Source organism: Ctenopharyngodon idella, chromosome 2 (assembly GCF_019924925.1).
Source record: "Ctenopharyngodon idella isolate HZGC_01 chromosome 2, HZGC01, whole genome shotgun sequence".
NCBI lineage: Eukaryota > Metazoa > Chordata > Actinopteri > Cypriniformes > Xenocyprididae > Ctenopharyngodon > Ctenopharyngodon idella.
The window spans coordinates 9,379,404-9,395,741 of record NC_067221.1 but is presented as its reverse complement, the minus strand read 5'-3'; the positions used below and the strand labels follow the sequence as shown (position 1 = coordinate 9,395,741).

The following is a 16,338-nucleotide window of genomic DNA, read 5'->3' as shown; positions in this document are numbered from 1 at the left end:
TTCAATGCCACAATTATTAAAGCGTACCCTTACCTTCAGTGAGGATGAATTAAATTGATGTCAATAAAGACATTTATAATATCAAAAAAAGATTTTTATTTCGAATAAATGCTGTTATTTTGATCTTTCTATTTATCAAAGAATCCTAAAAATGTATAATGGTTTCCACAAAACAATTTTAGCAGCTGTTTTCAACATTGATAATAAACCAGCGTTTAAAATCAGTATATTAGTATAATTTCTCAAGGATCATGTAACTGAAGATTGGAGTAATGGCTGCTGAAAATTTAGCTTTGCTAAATGCTATTTTAAAACAGTTATTTTACATTTGAATAATATTTCACAATATTACTGTTTTTACTGTATTTTTGATCAAATAAATGCAGCCTTGGTGAGGGGCTTCTTTCAAAAACATAAAAATCTTAGCTATATGACCAAAACTTTTGAATGGTAGTGTGTGTTTAGTAGTAAATTTACAATGTTTCTCAATGATTTATTAAAATGCTGCTTTGACAATTTTAGTGTTATCAATGGACATACAGTCTCACAAGCGCAAGTTAAATAAATAGACAGCCATGTTTAATTCAAGTTATTGTTACATGTATGTTACATGTACAGTAATGTTCAGCTGGCACGTACAGTTGAACCCCGATTCTCTGTGCGAGCAGCTTGGATTTATGTTCGCATATGTCTCAGCAGTCACAGGGACCAAATAAAACTTAAAAGGTCCCTTTTATTTGATCACTAAAAACCATCGGCACATTGTAAAAGGGGGCAAGCATTTGTGATGCATTTTATCCCTACTCTGCCTATTTTGGATCCCTTTACGGAGAGGAGGAGAGACAGATCACGGCCGCCACATCCACTTTCAGTCCTCCTCTTCTCCGTCAGTGTCTTACACTCTCCCTGAAGGTTGTAGTTATCCACTCCACACTGTGCAGTAGTCATCACGTGTCGTAGCACTTTGCGGAACGAGAGGAAGCACCGTTCTCCACTTCCATTTCCAACCTTAGCTCCTCATCCGTGACAAACCCTGTTCTCCAGTGGTGCCCTGACATCCTTCCATCAGCCCCTGAGGGGCCTGGCCCGCTCCAGCCTTACTCGGCTCAATCAGACTCCGGGTCTCTGCGGGCTGCTCCCACCCTTCAGGCTCCTGCCGATCCAAACTCTCCCTAACCAGAACTGAAGGACCCAGTCAGCCGGCAGCAGGAGTTTGTCTGTGCGCTCATCACTGGATTTATAGAAGTGCCACTCAGGCTGCACGCCCCAGTGCTCAGGACCCACACCCTGACAGGCACCTGACACAACTACCGTTCAGGCTGTCTCTGATGCCTCCATCTGAGCCTAAAGCACCAGGCTCCTGGCTTGTCTGCAGTAATCTGGTCCTGCTCACAGCTAGAACAGGCTTTCTTAATTGGTGTTTCTCTGGCATGACAAAACTATACTGGATTGGGTCAGTTACAGTTGGAGATGGTTGCTAGTGACAGTAGATGTATTGTAACATAATGAATATTATTGAATGTGACATCATTTAAACCTAAATTCCATTTACTGAATACTATTATTCCTCTCCTCCCTCTTTTAGGAACAGGCTTTGCCATGTGTAGCACGAAGGAGAGCCATGACAGCGATGCAGACCTGGATGTAGATGGAGATGACACACTGGAGTACGGCAAAGCCCAGTATCCTTGGTAATTCGTCAGTAGATGTCTTGCTCTTCAGTGGTGCTATAGTGTGCACAGAAACAGTAACTAAAATTAGAAGCAGTTGTTCCTTAACTCAGGGTTTCAGGTACACTGAGGCAGACATCATTCCTTGCTCTGGAGAGGACCAGGGAGAGGCCAAAGAACGTGAGGCACTGCGTGGAGCCGTTTTGAAGTAAGCTGGACTTCACTGAGATGATTTCATCACTTTAAAATGACATAGGCATGGTCCTTACACTAAATTTCTGTTTCTTTTCTGTAGTGGTGGCGTGCCGTCCAATAGAATAACACCTGAGTTCTCCAAATGGGCCAGTGATGGTGAGTTGGCCATTTTTATGGTGTACTTTTTCTCCACAGTTGGAAAGCCTGAAAATATCAGACAATTTGAAAATTGGCATTTTTAGGTCTGGATATAGGTCTGGCATTTTCAAGTCATATATATATATATATATATATATATATATATATATATATATACAGTCATTTAATTCATCAATTCAGTTTATTCACTATAGTTAAAAAAAAATGGTAATAAAATATGACAAGATCTCAGAGTTAAACTGTGTCAGGAAAAAAAAAGTCTCAATTATGTCAGATAACACTTAAGCAAAACATGGTCAGGTCAAAGTGTCTGAATAATTTTTGGGTATAATATGTCACAGTTTATTTTATTTTGCTAACCTCACTTACATAAATGAACTAATGTCTGAATAATTTTTGGTTTGACTGTGTGCATGTGTGTGTGTATATGTGTGTATATATCTATCAAATAATATTATTTATTTATAAATCAGATTTAACATTTGAAAACTGTTAAATATAAATTATAATGATTTCCTAAAATTACCGTTTTACTGTGTTTTTGATCAAATAAATGGTGAGCATAAGAAACTGCTTTCAAAAACCTTTTTAAAAATATTACAGACACCAAACATTTGAACGGTAAGAATATGCATTTTTCTAGTTGTGCTCTAAAATATATAATCCACTGGAAATTGCTTTGTGTAAGTTGATTCTCTATAAATGATTTTTATTAAAAAAAAAAATCTTAACTAAAACTAGTAATTAAAAGATGTAGGAACCATTTTTTGTCTATATATTTGAGTAGGATTGTTATAGAATGAAATCATGATTTTATTGGCCTTCATTCATTATATATGCTCTGTTTGTGTCTATTTTTGCAGAAATGCCATCGACCAGTAATGGCGAGAGCAGCAAACAGGAGCCCAGTTCTTCATCTTCGTCCTCCACACCGAGAACCTGTAAAAACAGTGAGATCGAGAAGTGAGTACAAACACACACCTGTCCGCAGTGGCAGTGTGTTTGCTGGTGTATTGGGGTGAGATTAGTTTGTGTAGGGACTGCAAGATCATAAATGATGCATTTAGTGTGCTCATCTCTCCGGAGCATGCTTGATCACAGGGAGTGGCCCAGAGTATTGATCCCAGGCAGCTGAGCCTTGTCTGGGCCTGACTCGCCGCACTGCCTGGGAATGCTAATATTCCTTTTGCCATTTCCATACTACAGATTTACGCTGCAGGAATTGTGCAATATTTATCTCTTGTTGGTGAAGTCAGATAAAGTGAAAATGTTGGCAGGTCTTGACATTAAGCTTTGTCATAAGTAAATCTTTTTTTTACTTGTCCGATTAAAAAAAAAAAAAAAAAAAAAAGTAAGTTATTCTAAAGCAAAATTCTCATCAGTCTTCTAAAAGCTCTTTCTTACTTAAATCAGCATATTTGTGATATTTGCTCCCTTAATTTGATTTCCAGGGAATTTTTACCTTTATGAAAGGCAGTTTTTTCCTAAACTTATTAAATGTGTGTCAAATTCAAATGTCAAATTCTTAAATTAAGTGTACAATCAAACAATAGGGGAACACAGAGAAAGCAAGATGAATCCCTACAGTCCTCTGAAAGTGAAGATGGAGGGAGTTTAGCAGGCAGCCTCTATAAAGATAAATTTGAATAACCTGAGTGGGTGAAAGGCCGGCCCCTGTAATTCCCTCATCTCTGCGTCCTCATCCATATTCCCCGACAAGTGCTCCCGCTAAACTCTCCTCCCACTTGCGCGTGGGGGCCCAGCCCCACTGAATGGGTAATTGGGGTCAGAGCGCAGCTCCTGGTAGAAGAGGGGCTTATTTCCACGGTGGTGGTGCGACTGTACTCTCTCCTGGCTCCATCTCCCCCTGCTGTCTAGAGCCAGTCCAGGGTCGCCACACTAGCCACAGATGTACCTCACTCTGCCTACCCAATAGCATAGCTGTCAGTCCACATGACCCATGTCCTATCTCCATATTCGTAGGGTTGTCCAGGGCATTGCCAATTTTAAGTTTGTATTGTTGATTTTAACAAAAGTGCTCATGATTTTTAACCAGGGGTATGTGTACCTGGTTTAACAAAGCAAAATTGAAATTACCTCTATAAAACATAGTAAATGTGTAACTAGTTGATTAATAATTTAATTTTTTTTTTTCTGAAAACAAGTTTGTATGGTTGACACTTTTAGCTGACTATTTGTAATTTTTATATTATATTTTTATTTATTATTTCAGTAATATTTGTTACTTCATAGAAAAATTATCATTTGCATTTTTTGTATTTAATACTATTTTTATTTTCAATGGAAATTACGATTTTGCTTTTATGATGACTTTTTATAATACTATTTGACTTTTTTACATTTTCTCATAGTCTCTTTTATTTAAAAAAAAAAAAAAAAAAAAATCATTGCCCTCTCTATCTGCCTCTTCTCTAGGGAGAGGCTTCTAGTGTAGCTGAATCAATCTTGTGCGGGCGGCCATCACTGGGCCCCATATTAAATATCAGGGGCAGATAACTGGTGAATAAGCGAAGCAGACCCGATGCAATTGATTTTTCTCGTCAGCACGTCGTGAGCACGTTCCTCTCACCCAACTCTAGTCAAGTGTGCATCTGCGAATGACTTCATCTGTAGCACAAGCTTGATGTCAGCTCCAGTCTGCAATTGAAATCACGTTTGTTAACCACGTTTTCCACGACCTGCAGTTAAAGGCGTGACTTTGCACGCTGTTGCTTGATAAGTTTGACTCAGTGTGTGGAAATGAATGTTAGTGGATGATGTTATGAACACTGTGTGTCTCTGTCCGAGCGTGGGTGTGTGAGTAGGAGGATGAAAATGGACAGAGCGGGATTCCTAAGTGGAGTTGCAGGAGCGTGACAGCTTAGATTGATTCATTGCTTTCCTCCGTAGAGACTTTCTCTGTTTCGCCCTCCCTCCGTGCAGAGCACTAGGCAGCCGTTTAGACTAGCCATAGCGTTGTATCGGGAAGCATTAAGTGTTTTAGCTGGCCGGGGTATGAATCACCGCAGCTGTTTGATGTCATAGAAAAGAGCGAGCAATGAGCGCAACCCACCCGCCACCCGTTTTATTAGCTTAGCGCTTAGCTCCAGACGTGACACACACTCGTTTATTTAATATCGCCTGCAATATTTCTCCCGGTCTGTGCCCGTCCTTCTCGGCCCTCTGTCTGAATCTATCCATCTCTCCCCGACAGTAGAGCCCTCTCTTCCGAAGAGCACCTCTCCTTTCTCCTTCTGCTGATTTGATCAGGTATCACAGGATGTTACGCGATATTGTCTTATGAAAGGGGCCAGGGAGATAAATCTCAATGATGATATCATTAATCAAATCCTGAGGGGTCATGAGAAGGGGGAGGGAGGTGTATTAACTCTTTCCTGGCTGAAACAAATAGCAGTTGTTGTATCTTTTGAGGTTTAGCTTGATATATTAGTAGAAGCATTAAAATTTTTTGCTTTTTTTCTTCATGGTGTGCGTCAAATGGATGAAGCATGCAAACTTAGGGGAATGGCTGTGCCATTGTTTCATTTCCAATTTCCTGAAGTGAGGGGTCTTAATGTGAGCGAGCTTTAAAGAGGCCACATAAGGAGCTGAATCATTTCATTCCACTTGCAGCCTGAAAACAATCTCAAACCCCACTGTTTGTAAAACACATGCATTTCAATCTGCAATGAAAATGAGAATGTCCCCTTTAGTTACAGTGATTCATTGTGGATGGTGCGTGTGTTTGTGTGTTGGATTAAGAGGGTGAGCGTGTTACTGCGTCGCGAGTTGTGTAAATTGTATATATGTGTGTCTTTGTAAGGCAGAGGGGGCTGATGAATTCTCCCAGCTCTTCTGTGCCCAGATGGGTAATGATCTCTGGGTACAGGGGTCGCCTCTGTCCCCGCTCATTCCTCACATGATAAATGAGGGCTCCTATGCCACCCATGTGATCGCAGCCACATTTCATGCTCAACTTGAAGCAATGTAGCAGATTTCTGTGTACCTCCACAATAATCAAATTTTTTCCAAATTCATTAGTGATGACTTTTCCTTTTAGCCGCTTTTTTGCAGTAGTATCAGTGTCTTCAAACAAGAAACGCAATATAAAATATAAGTTTAATATATTTAAGGTTGTTTTTTTTTGTTTTTTTATCAGAAGCTGTTGTGCTCAATCAGCTTCTTGATTTAAATTATACATTGACCCTTACTATCAGATTGATTGTCAGCCAAGTGACTTTTTAAAGATCTCTCGGTATCTGTCTGTACTTGTAACTCATGTGTTTTCGTGTCAGGCCTTGTAGACCTATAGATTAGACCGCCTTCTACAGTTAGGCTCGGCTCTGATGGAGACGGATGGTTAAGGGGCAGGATAATGAAATGAGAAATAGCCTCACACTCAGAGCCGGGCCATGATGGCAGTGTGAGATAGCAGCACAGGCTTCTTCCTGTTTAAACTTGTGCATTTGTTGCTTTACAAATTAAAAATATATACCTTAACAGAGAGTAATGCCTGTATAAAGCATTAGACCTGCTTGTCCATCATTGGTTTCAACATCCACATTGATTTTTAATATAATGGGTGTGCCATTATAGACCACAGCTGTAGGTAAGCGACATTATTAGTTTGGATGTCAGTCCTCATTGTGGTTTTCTTAGTAACTGAAATTCCTAATTGAAATGACATTATTCCTTTCCTAGATGACGTCATTGGCATTATTGAGCCAGCACACTGCTGCAGAGACGAGGCCTTTGTTTAATGTCTTTAAAACTTTCCCCCACATACTCAACAGGACCTTGATGATTTTCTGTTCTGAACTCACCCAGCCACCCCACTCCAGGTTTTACACCTGCTTTCGTATTAAAACACAGCCCGGCTCTCTCTCCCCTAAACCATCTCTCCATCCATATAAAGACAGAGTAAAACCTTCTTTTATTACCCGAGGGAATTAAATAACTTTTAGAATGTGGTTTTCTATAAAGCACCACACAATGAATATTCATGCTGGAGCGGGTCGGGCATTACTTGGGGTAAAAGTTGTATTTTTTTGTTGGGCTGGTGACGGCATACGGGCAAGTGAACCACAGCGATTTATGAAGCTGTTAAAGAAAAACAGCAGGCATGGAGCATGGTACACCTACTCTCCTGTCTGCTTTATAAGCATGCACGCTAATCAAGACTAAATGGTTTTTTACAAGCTGGCCACTAATAAGAAGAGATTTTAAAGCTTTATAGTCCCTGTGCTGATTGTAGGCTGCAGGGAATTGACTATCTGGACAGCTCGCTCTCCTTAGTCAAGGTCATCGTCTTTTTGGCTTTTTGAGAGAGACCTAGGTTTAGGGTGACCTTGGGAAGGCGCCTGGACTTCAGAGTTTTGTTAACATCTTCCTTAATGAAATGAAAATTGAAATTCACCCTATTTTCAAAATGCATGTTATTGATCTTATTGTGACCAATTCATCCGAGCATGTTTCATTTTTTTAACATTAGTTTTGGCCTCGTAATTCTTAATCAAAATGTCATAACTCAGTCTTCTCGCTGATGGCTTATGCTGGACTTCTCCAGTCATTTAGTCTGCCTAAAGCCTGCCCCTTTCTTGCAAACGACTGCAACCTTTGCCTCCATCCAATCAACAACTGATGAATTGAACCAAGTCCCTGCTCCATATTTTCTCTTTTTTGATAATCTGCTTTATACTGATCTATGTCACAATGCAGATTTAAAAAAGTCTATCACTACTTCTGTCATCTCGGCTTTAAAATCAATAGGATGCGTTTGATTCCTGGCTGGCTGATTTTAAAAGGGACCTATTGTGCCCCTTTTTACAAGATGTAATATAAGTCTCTGGTGTACCCAGAATGTGTCTGAATTTTCTGCTCAAAATACCCCACAGATCATTTATTATATCATGTTGTTAATACCCATTTTTGAGTGGACGCAAAAACATTCTGTGCTGCTCCCCGCCCCTATCCAGAATAGTCATGTACATTTACGGACTCGTGCCTCGGATACTCTTTGGTTTTGATTATGATCTCTATGCATTTTAAAGCCATATCAGTTTAAACTTCTGATATATGGTTTTCCGAGCGCGCACATCCGAAGCACGCTCACAGAAAGCTGGTTGTCAGACGGCGCGTCGTGTGAGTATTAAACTAATTTCTATTTCGAGTCGTATTTTGCTTAAACTGTCAGATAGACAGAAGGTTATATCAAGTTCACATAAACGCAGTCGGTTATGTCTGTGAATGTAAACAGCAGGGAAAGAAATCGCATGTGTATATTAGATCTGTGTATTAAAGTGAAAGCAGCATAATATACAATACCTACTACTGTATATGCTGTTAATATGAATCAAAAAACAAAAGAAAAACAGACAATCACTCACTATTCTTGACTGAATAACTTTACTAGCTTTAATAAGATTACATTTTTCCTTGCAGTTAAATGCTCTGGCGAGGAGATAAACATGGCAGATTGTGTAAAGCTCACTCAGGGGAGGAGCTAAGCTAATAGGGCAGATTTGTGCCAGTCGTGGGCGGGGCCTGTTCCAATGTGACGTTACATTGGAGTACATTCCTAAACGGCTCATTTTGAGAAACTGTTTCAGATTTATGTGGAAAAAAACAAATGGAGTGGATGGATTTTATACCGCAGTAGTGTGGTTGTGCACACACTGTGGACACATAAATATGTTCAAAAACAATATAAAGAATTTTGCACAATAAGGTGCCCTTTTAAGGTTTACTTCTCAAGGTGCCCATGATTCTTCAGTTGCACTGTCATTGTTCTTCCTTTAGGTTGGCCTTAAACGAGATACTGAGTCCATAAATGGTCCTTTCCGTTTTAATGGCCCTTCCTTGATTTACATTCTAATACTACCTGATTACCGAGAGGCCCATGTCCCAGTGTGTGTGTGTGTGTGTGTGTGTGCTGAGCGTGTTCTCATTGTGGAGTCACACAGGCATGTAATAAATGAAGCTATTGGAAAAGGCAGTGGAACGGCAGGCACTAATCGGGGGGATTGTGCCTAGGAGAACGCTGGCGCAACGTTAAATCAATACTGTAGATCAGTGCTCCATCTGGCTGGAAAATGAGCGGATCACCATAAACATCTCGCCAAGCGCCTTGCCGCACAATCAATGGTTGCCATATTGATTTAGTTATTGCAAGTTCATATGCTGTGGACAGTGTTAAATATACATTCAGCAGCTGAGAGGCATTTGTCTGAGGGATGTTTAGTGAAGGCCTGAGTGGTGAAGTTGGAGGAACTGGTGAGTGTGTGACCTCAGAAGACATACAGTTCTCTGGTTAATGAGATCTGCTGTTTAAGTGGTAGTACAATAAAGTAAAAACATATTGGTTCATTTTGACATCATGGTCCTTCTGTAGCAGTGATGAATCCACTGTTTCCAGTTGGGATGTCTGTTTTTAATTTCGCATTAAGGTTTTTTCGGAGTTAGCAGTTAAGTTTTTTTCTGAACTGAAGCAATGTGGCAGCTTTGCAAATGTAAATTGCAAATTTGCTTGACTGCACAACTTTTTAAAAAATAATTAGCTTTGCACTAATTGAACCTCAAATTTCATTTGTTTTTTTGTTTTTAAACCTGCAGGATCACAGAGGACTCCACAGCGACCACACTGGAGGCGCTAAAGGCCCGCATACGAGAACTGGAGAAGCAAATTCTCAGAGGAGACCGATACAAGTGTCTCATATGCATGGTGAGAACTCTCACTTGCCAATATTTTGTGCGTTCATGTGGTTGTGTTTGGTTATAACCCATCCTTAAAAACATGCCGTGGTGATATAACCTAACACCCGCAATCATGCACCCAGCTGGCTGAAGCTTTGTGATGGTTTGCCTCCTTGAGCTTCAAACTAGCATGGCCTAGAAAATTACCCATACTATAAGGTTCTGTTGCAGGAGTTCCTCTAGTGGCCATCCTATTTATGCTAAACCTTTTCAGCTTTACTCCAATTGGTGCTTCTGACTAATTAGACATGTCTCTGTAGGTCTGGAGGTTGATTAGATCCATCCTGACTTTTGAGTTTCATTCAAATGAAATAAAACTTCTTCAAAGTCACACAGATATGTAGATTGATCAGTTGTGGCTTTGTAAAGAACATTGTCCTAAATAAATATCCTTGTAAATGTTTTGATGATTTAATTAGAAAGATGCTAGACATTTTTCTGTTTGCTTCTGTGTCATGTGCAGTCTGGAGTTGAGCATTTCCCAGTGGTGGTCTACTGCCACCTGCTGGTTATCAGAAGTATAGCAGCCCAATAAATGAATTGTCAGTAAATTATTTGAACTGTTAACATACATTTTAGATGGTTGCCACCTGCCTAGCATGATATCCAAACTGAATACTCGTGCAAAAACACAACAGAACTCCCAACCATCCCTTTTATCCTTGGCCGTGAGCTTCTGTTGATAGCTACACCCGTTGGTCTGATGTGTGTGTCTGTGCCTGCCGTGGCAGCCACGTTCTTTTTCTCAGTACCGCTCTTGAATATCCCTGCAGCGGAAGCCTCCCCAAACAGGGGCTGACGGCAAGAATCAGGCGGCCAAGAGGCACGGGAGCGCAGAGGCCCTGCAGCTCGGCGTGTACTGTTTGTACAGAGGCTTCGTAACGGGCTGCAGCACTGCCACTGCGGACAGCAGTGGGATTAAGAAGCTGCTCCCGCTCCGGAGGGTAAGGCTCTCTGTGCTCCCATTGGCCTAACCCCGCCTGACCCCTGCACTGCCCCACACGCTCCTTCACTGCCCACCTGCCTGCCTCCCATGGCCGCTCGTTGCTGTGCTGGTGCTGTCTAGTGATGTCTGTTTTTGTGTATGTGGGTGGCTGTAGATGTGAATTATGTTCATTTGACCTGGTTAAATTAATAATTTGTCTTTTTTGTCTTTTGTTTCTCTCTCTCTCTCTGTCTCTACCTCAGGACTCGTATACAATGCCACTCACCTCCATCCAGTGTTGGCATGTGCACTGTGAAGAATGCTGGCTAAGGACTCTGGTAAGAATGACACACTTTCTCATCAGTAGGTCCATAATGAATCTTTCCCCCGCAAGACATTCTGAAACCTATTGTTCGTTAAGTTATTGTTCCTAATACTTCCTAATGTGTTTGTTTTTAAAGTTAGCCTGATCGTTCACACCTCAGAGTTGAAAAAGTCTCAAGAAATGGGCGTCTAAAGCTATGGAGAAGTGGGAGAGTAGAGGGTGGGAAAAGGGGAGACAACAAAGAATAAAACAGACCTGCAACACACTCATTATATAGACACATGAATATTATAATATGACCACAGAGAAAACAAACACACAAACTGTTTTCCGCATTTCTCCCTTGTTGTTGGAAGTTTGTTGTCATATAGGGTTACTAGATTTTTTAAAATGCATCAAGGTGCCCTACCTTGATGCACTATAGTCTCTGAACAAATGACACATACACACATATATATATATATATATATATATATATATATATATATATATATATATATATATTATGTAGTAAGTAGAATGCATGTTTTCTCACACAGTATGAGTGGGTTTTATACATATATAAAGTGTTCTTTAAATTTTTGAAATAAATAAAATCGGTATAATTGTTGTTTATTTATTAATTTAAAGTTTTAATGTTTTACCATTGTTGCTCTAATAATAAAAACAAGATATACTAATATCAAGTGATTTTTATATTGTCTTATTTTAAATTATATTTTTTATAATTTAAAAGCTAATTTTAAAGAAATACATTCTAAATACATGCTCATTTTTCTTACACATAATTTTTTTTTTTTTTTTAACATAAAAATATGTAGGCTCCTTTTATATTTTTGGATGGGGGTCCCTCACATGAGGTTAATCATATTTGAAGGGAGTTTGGTTTGAAAACCCCTGCATTAAACAACACATCACATGGCACACATCATAAGCTCTTCCTTGGTTTACTTGCAGTCACGTCTATGTACATATTTTTTTTTTTTTTTTACACTAAAGTGTAACAGTGAATAGGGGTATTGCAGTTGCGAATGGTGTAAATTATGAAATGCGGATAGTTCAGGTACATATTACATTTCAATTCTACACACCACAGAGTGCCCAAACCCTCTCTCGTGGCTGAGGACAGTGTATAATGTGGTTAATGGAGTAGTTTATTTTGATAATGTGGTGGTATTTGGCTATAGTGTAGGTTGAAGAGTTCATCTCGACCAGACCTGTGAGATTCCTCACGTAGCGCTCCAGGTTTTAATCCTTTTAGTCGTGTTGTTCTACTAACCTCTTATCATCAGAATTATGATTGCCTCGACTTGTCCGATTGTAATCCCCACACTTATACTCGCTGGCTCTTCTCTCAAAGCTGTTTTAGCCAGTCTTCCTTGGGGAGCCCACTCTCATTAGCCGCTAACACGTTCTGTCACCACACGGAAACAATTAATAAGGAAATGTTTCCCAGCCTCAGCCGTTTTCCAATATGCTATATATTAAATCAGCTCCCTCCATCTCCGCTTATCACAAGGCCTTCTGTGCACGGCTTTCTGGAAAGAATGGAGACGTGTGTGTGCGCTGCCACAGCGGATTGTTAGTAATGCAGGCATTAAAATTGTTGCCTAAAGACAGCAATAAAAGTTGCACGGCGGGGCTCCTTACGTCTTGATCAAAGTAAATGCGTGTAATTTGGTTAGCGTCAGCCTTGTTTTATGAATCTAATGGAGCGCAGCAGCCACCCGCCACTGATGCGAGGAGCCCGCGTTTAGTCCGTGACCTGCCCACGCTCATTAAAACTAGGTAAACTCCTGCTCTCCAGAACAAAGAAACCAAATCTCAGGTCCCCTTTGTGTCTGGGGGATCGGTGGTATGGAGTTTTTGCTGCTACACTGCTTCAGGTTTTACTTCTCACTTTAAAAAAAGAGTGTAAATGAACATGACTCAGTCTATGTAGGAAGTCAGAAGGAGAATCCAACTTCAGTTTCACGCCGGCCACATCAAAATAAACCACTTGCATAGTCAGACCATGATGTTGAATTTGAAACTGTTAGGATTATTTGCACATTCACCATCTAATGGTAGAGCCCATTGTTACAGCATAACAAGCCAGGCAGTGTTGCTGAATCTCTTTCAGTTTGTGTAGGATCAGCGGACCGGGTTCTGGTGCCCTAGGCATGAACCCATTCATATGGAGCCACAAATCCTCTTTACAGTTAGATGTGAAGGCACACTGCAGGGTTCACGCTCTGGCGCCCTTACTGACTCCTCAGTTTGCTAATATGGGGCAAGAAGTCTCTTTCCTGTACGTTTAAACCCCCCTAAAAGTGTCAGTTCCTATATGAGCGGTAGCAGTGCGCTTCATGTGTATGAGGAGAAGAAATACGACTGATCAGTGGCACATGTGCTAGAAGGTTACACGAGGACATGATCGCCAATGGTTGCAAGATTCCTCACAGTAACGTCACTGTCTGAACTTCACCAGACAGTTGGGTTCGGTTCTAGAGGCGGCACACGACAAACGCGAGGATTTTATATCTCTTGTGTTTTGCTGTCTAGGTCTCCATCAAGTGTTGTGGTATTTTATGAAGCTGAGTATATAGTTTGCGGACTTTAAGAGCAGATCCTGTTGTGATGTTCAGTCGGTCCTGTGCAGCATGTGTGGGGTTCAGACAGCAGACCACACAGCTCACCTTCCTCCTCCTCTACCTCTCCCTGCTGTTCTCCTGCTTTATGGTGCAGGCTTTATGGGTACTGGCTGAACATCAGAGTGGTAGTGGGAAAGGCGCATGCTTGTCGAACAGGGTGGGCTGCCCGTGTAAGGCCTAAAACTTTTTTTTTTTTCTTACATTCACATACACACACTATTAAACTACTCTACACTACAAACTGCACTGTTACTTGAGCACCAAATCAGCATATTAGAATGATTTCTGAAGGATCATGTGACACTTACCGACCCAAAACTTAATGAACGGTAGTTTCGACAAAGAGGAAAATGCTTGTACTCAAAAAGAGCCTTTGATAATACAGCATTGTGCGTTTTCAAATGGAAATGACCACCTTCTCACTCTTTATTTTTCTTTCTTGTCTGTCTTTCTCTTCATATAGGGAAACAAGAAACTCTGCCCACAATGCAACACCATCACATCACCAGGGGACCTCAGACGTGTCTATTTGTGAACAGAAAGGCCTAGATTCTTTGTTTTGTTTTACTTTTCGTTTCCATTTGCGCTAGTGTTTTTGGTTTCCCCCACCGCCTGAGGGAGTGAAGTATCGTCCGGCCTCCTGACCATGAGAGGCACGAGCACAGACTCACACTGACTTCAAATGGGGACGAACTTCACAAGCATAGGACTAATGAGGACTGCAGTCCTCCTCTATAAATGCTTGTGTGAAGAGTCCACCCGCCTCCCTCTTGTGTTGGTCCATGGTCCACCCTCTCCAAAGTCAGCTTGGTTCCTTGACAAGGAACCTGTTCTTCTCAGATGAAGGAAAGAGTACTCATTCTGTCCCTCCACCTGCGCTGCTGCTGCTGCTCTTAATCTCTCACTTTCGCACTCTGTGGCAACTTCTTGACCAAGACCGGAACATCAGCCTGACGATAAGAAGAGGAGACTTTAACGGACAACCCCTCAATCTTGATTTTCCATTGTGTTCTCATTCACCCCAAATCATTACTTCTTTTGTGGTGTTCTAGTCATGTCAACCAAATTCAATGAATCAGTGCAAGCACATGTATAATAGTCTCTGTATGTTTACAGTGTTGTGAGTAAATGACATAGAGAACAAAACACACTTGTATACACACGTGCACACACGGACACACATGCACATACAGAAATATATATTGAATAAAAGTCCAGTTTTAGTTGGGGGTGGTTTGGGTCGGGAGGGAGGGCATATGTTTCAATCTTGGTGAATTAAAAAAAAAAAAAAGAAAAGAAAACCCTCTGTATTTTTAAAGCAGATGTTGTCGTCTTGAAGTTGAAGTTGTATTTCATTGTACAGGAAGAAATTTAAGTAATAATAATAATAAACTACTCAAACTAGGACTTAAAAGATTTAGGTGTACATTTTTCATTGAAATATACAGTAAAAACTGTAGATTTAATCCTGAAGCAAGGGAAAATATCTTTCTTTTTCTTTGCTTTTTTTAAGAAATAGAAAGATTTGCTTTTATTCACCCTCATTTTTCAGCGTTTTTTTTTACTTAATGCTGAATGCCGTCTGTTACAAACAATTGGAATTATTCCATTGAACATACAGTATTAAGACCCCAGACCAGTTGCATATCATCAGTTTCTTCCCTCGGGAAGGGACTTTTACTCTTTAGGGTGCTCTCATTTACAAGTTACGTTCAGATTTCCTCTCTGAAACATCAAGAACATGGTAAACTTTTTTTTTTTTCTCAAAGAAAGAACTGGGAGAGTCAAGACTCGTTTCCCTGACTGGCCGACTGACTGACTGCTCACGTTTTCCCTAGGAGTGAGACAGTGTGCTTTATATTTGTACATCTATGTATTCTGTGATTTCTGTATTGATGTAAGCGCAAAAAAGGAAGAAATGAAAGGTCATTGCTGATCCCAACACCACAATAAACAGTCAAATGTTGCATTTGTTATAACTTATTTCACAGTTCTTTAAATCTTCGCCATGGCTGGGTCTACAGCTGTACCAGTATCCTCTCTGCAACTATTTTGTAAAATACAGGTAGTAAATAAGGATTAAGGTTGACTCTTTGTATCCTTCCTTTGCTGAACAATTCGTTCCTGCCCCAAAGATGACAGATTGCACAAGATGATTGTGTGATATATGATTTGTGTCCTTGTATATTCTTGAAAATGGTACGTGTCTTTCCCGTTTGTAAGCTACATTTGACATCAATTAAATGACTGTAAATCTGAACTGTGCTGGCTTCATTCACTGGTCTGCCTAGTGGAACTATACCAGTATGAGTATGTGAAGCTGGGTGTCATTTTACAACATGCTCTACCTGCTGACGTAGCTGTTAAAGTACATCAGTCAATAAATGTCCAGTGAGTGTCAGGCAGCAAAACAACTTCCTAAGGCATTGTAATTTCTCATTTTGATATGCATTACACTGCATCCGATCGGGATAATGATGAGGTTTTGAGACTACCCCATTGATTTTATACCTTCCCTGACACTAAGTGCATCAAAGGTCTTTTTGGCCTAATTTCGGAAAAAGGAAACGTTACTGCTCTATTCTGCCATCTACAGGCTGAATACACAGGTGTTGTTTTACCTGACCAGCTGTATGAAAGCACAAGCACTTTAAGATTAAGGACTGTAATGAAAATTTC

General features: G+C 40.4%; 1 protein-coding gene across 9 annotated transcripts in view; it reads left to right on the top strand.

The window, feature by feature from the left end:
• rnf220a (ring finger protein 220a) overlaps window positions 1-15,919 on the top strand; it is a 130,612-nt gene extending 114,693 nt beyond the window's left edge. For 5 of the 9 annotated variants that reach the window (XM_051861316.1, XM_051861356.1, XM_051861327.1 and 2 more), the window contains 8 exons: window positions 1,586-1,682; window positions 1,792-1,878; window positions 1,966-2,021; window positions 2,888-2,987; window positions 9,636-9,744; window positions 10,550-10,720; window positions 10,965-11,039; window positions 14,123-15,919. In XM_051861316.1, coding sequence (XP_051717276.1) covers window positions 1,586-1,682; window positions 1,792-1,878; window positions 1,966-2,021; window positions 2,888-2,987; window positions 9,636-9,744; window positions 10,550-10,720; window positions 10,965-11,039; window positions 14,123-14,194 — 767 coding nt within the window. In that variant the 3' untranslated portion in view covers window positions 14,195-15,919. The remainder of the gene's footprint in view (window positions 1-1,585; window positions 1,683-1,791; window positions 1,879-1,965; window positions 2,022-2,887; window positions 2,988-9,635; window positions 9,745-10,549; window positions 10,721-10,964; window positions 11,040-14,122) is intronic. The other 4 variants (XM_051861369.1, XM_051861365.1, XM_051861349.1 and 1 more) reach the window with 1 other exon arrangement.
• Window positions 15,920-16,338: the final 419 nt, after the last annotated feature.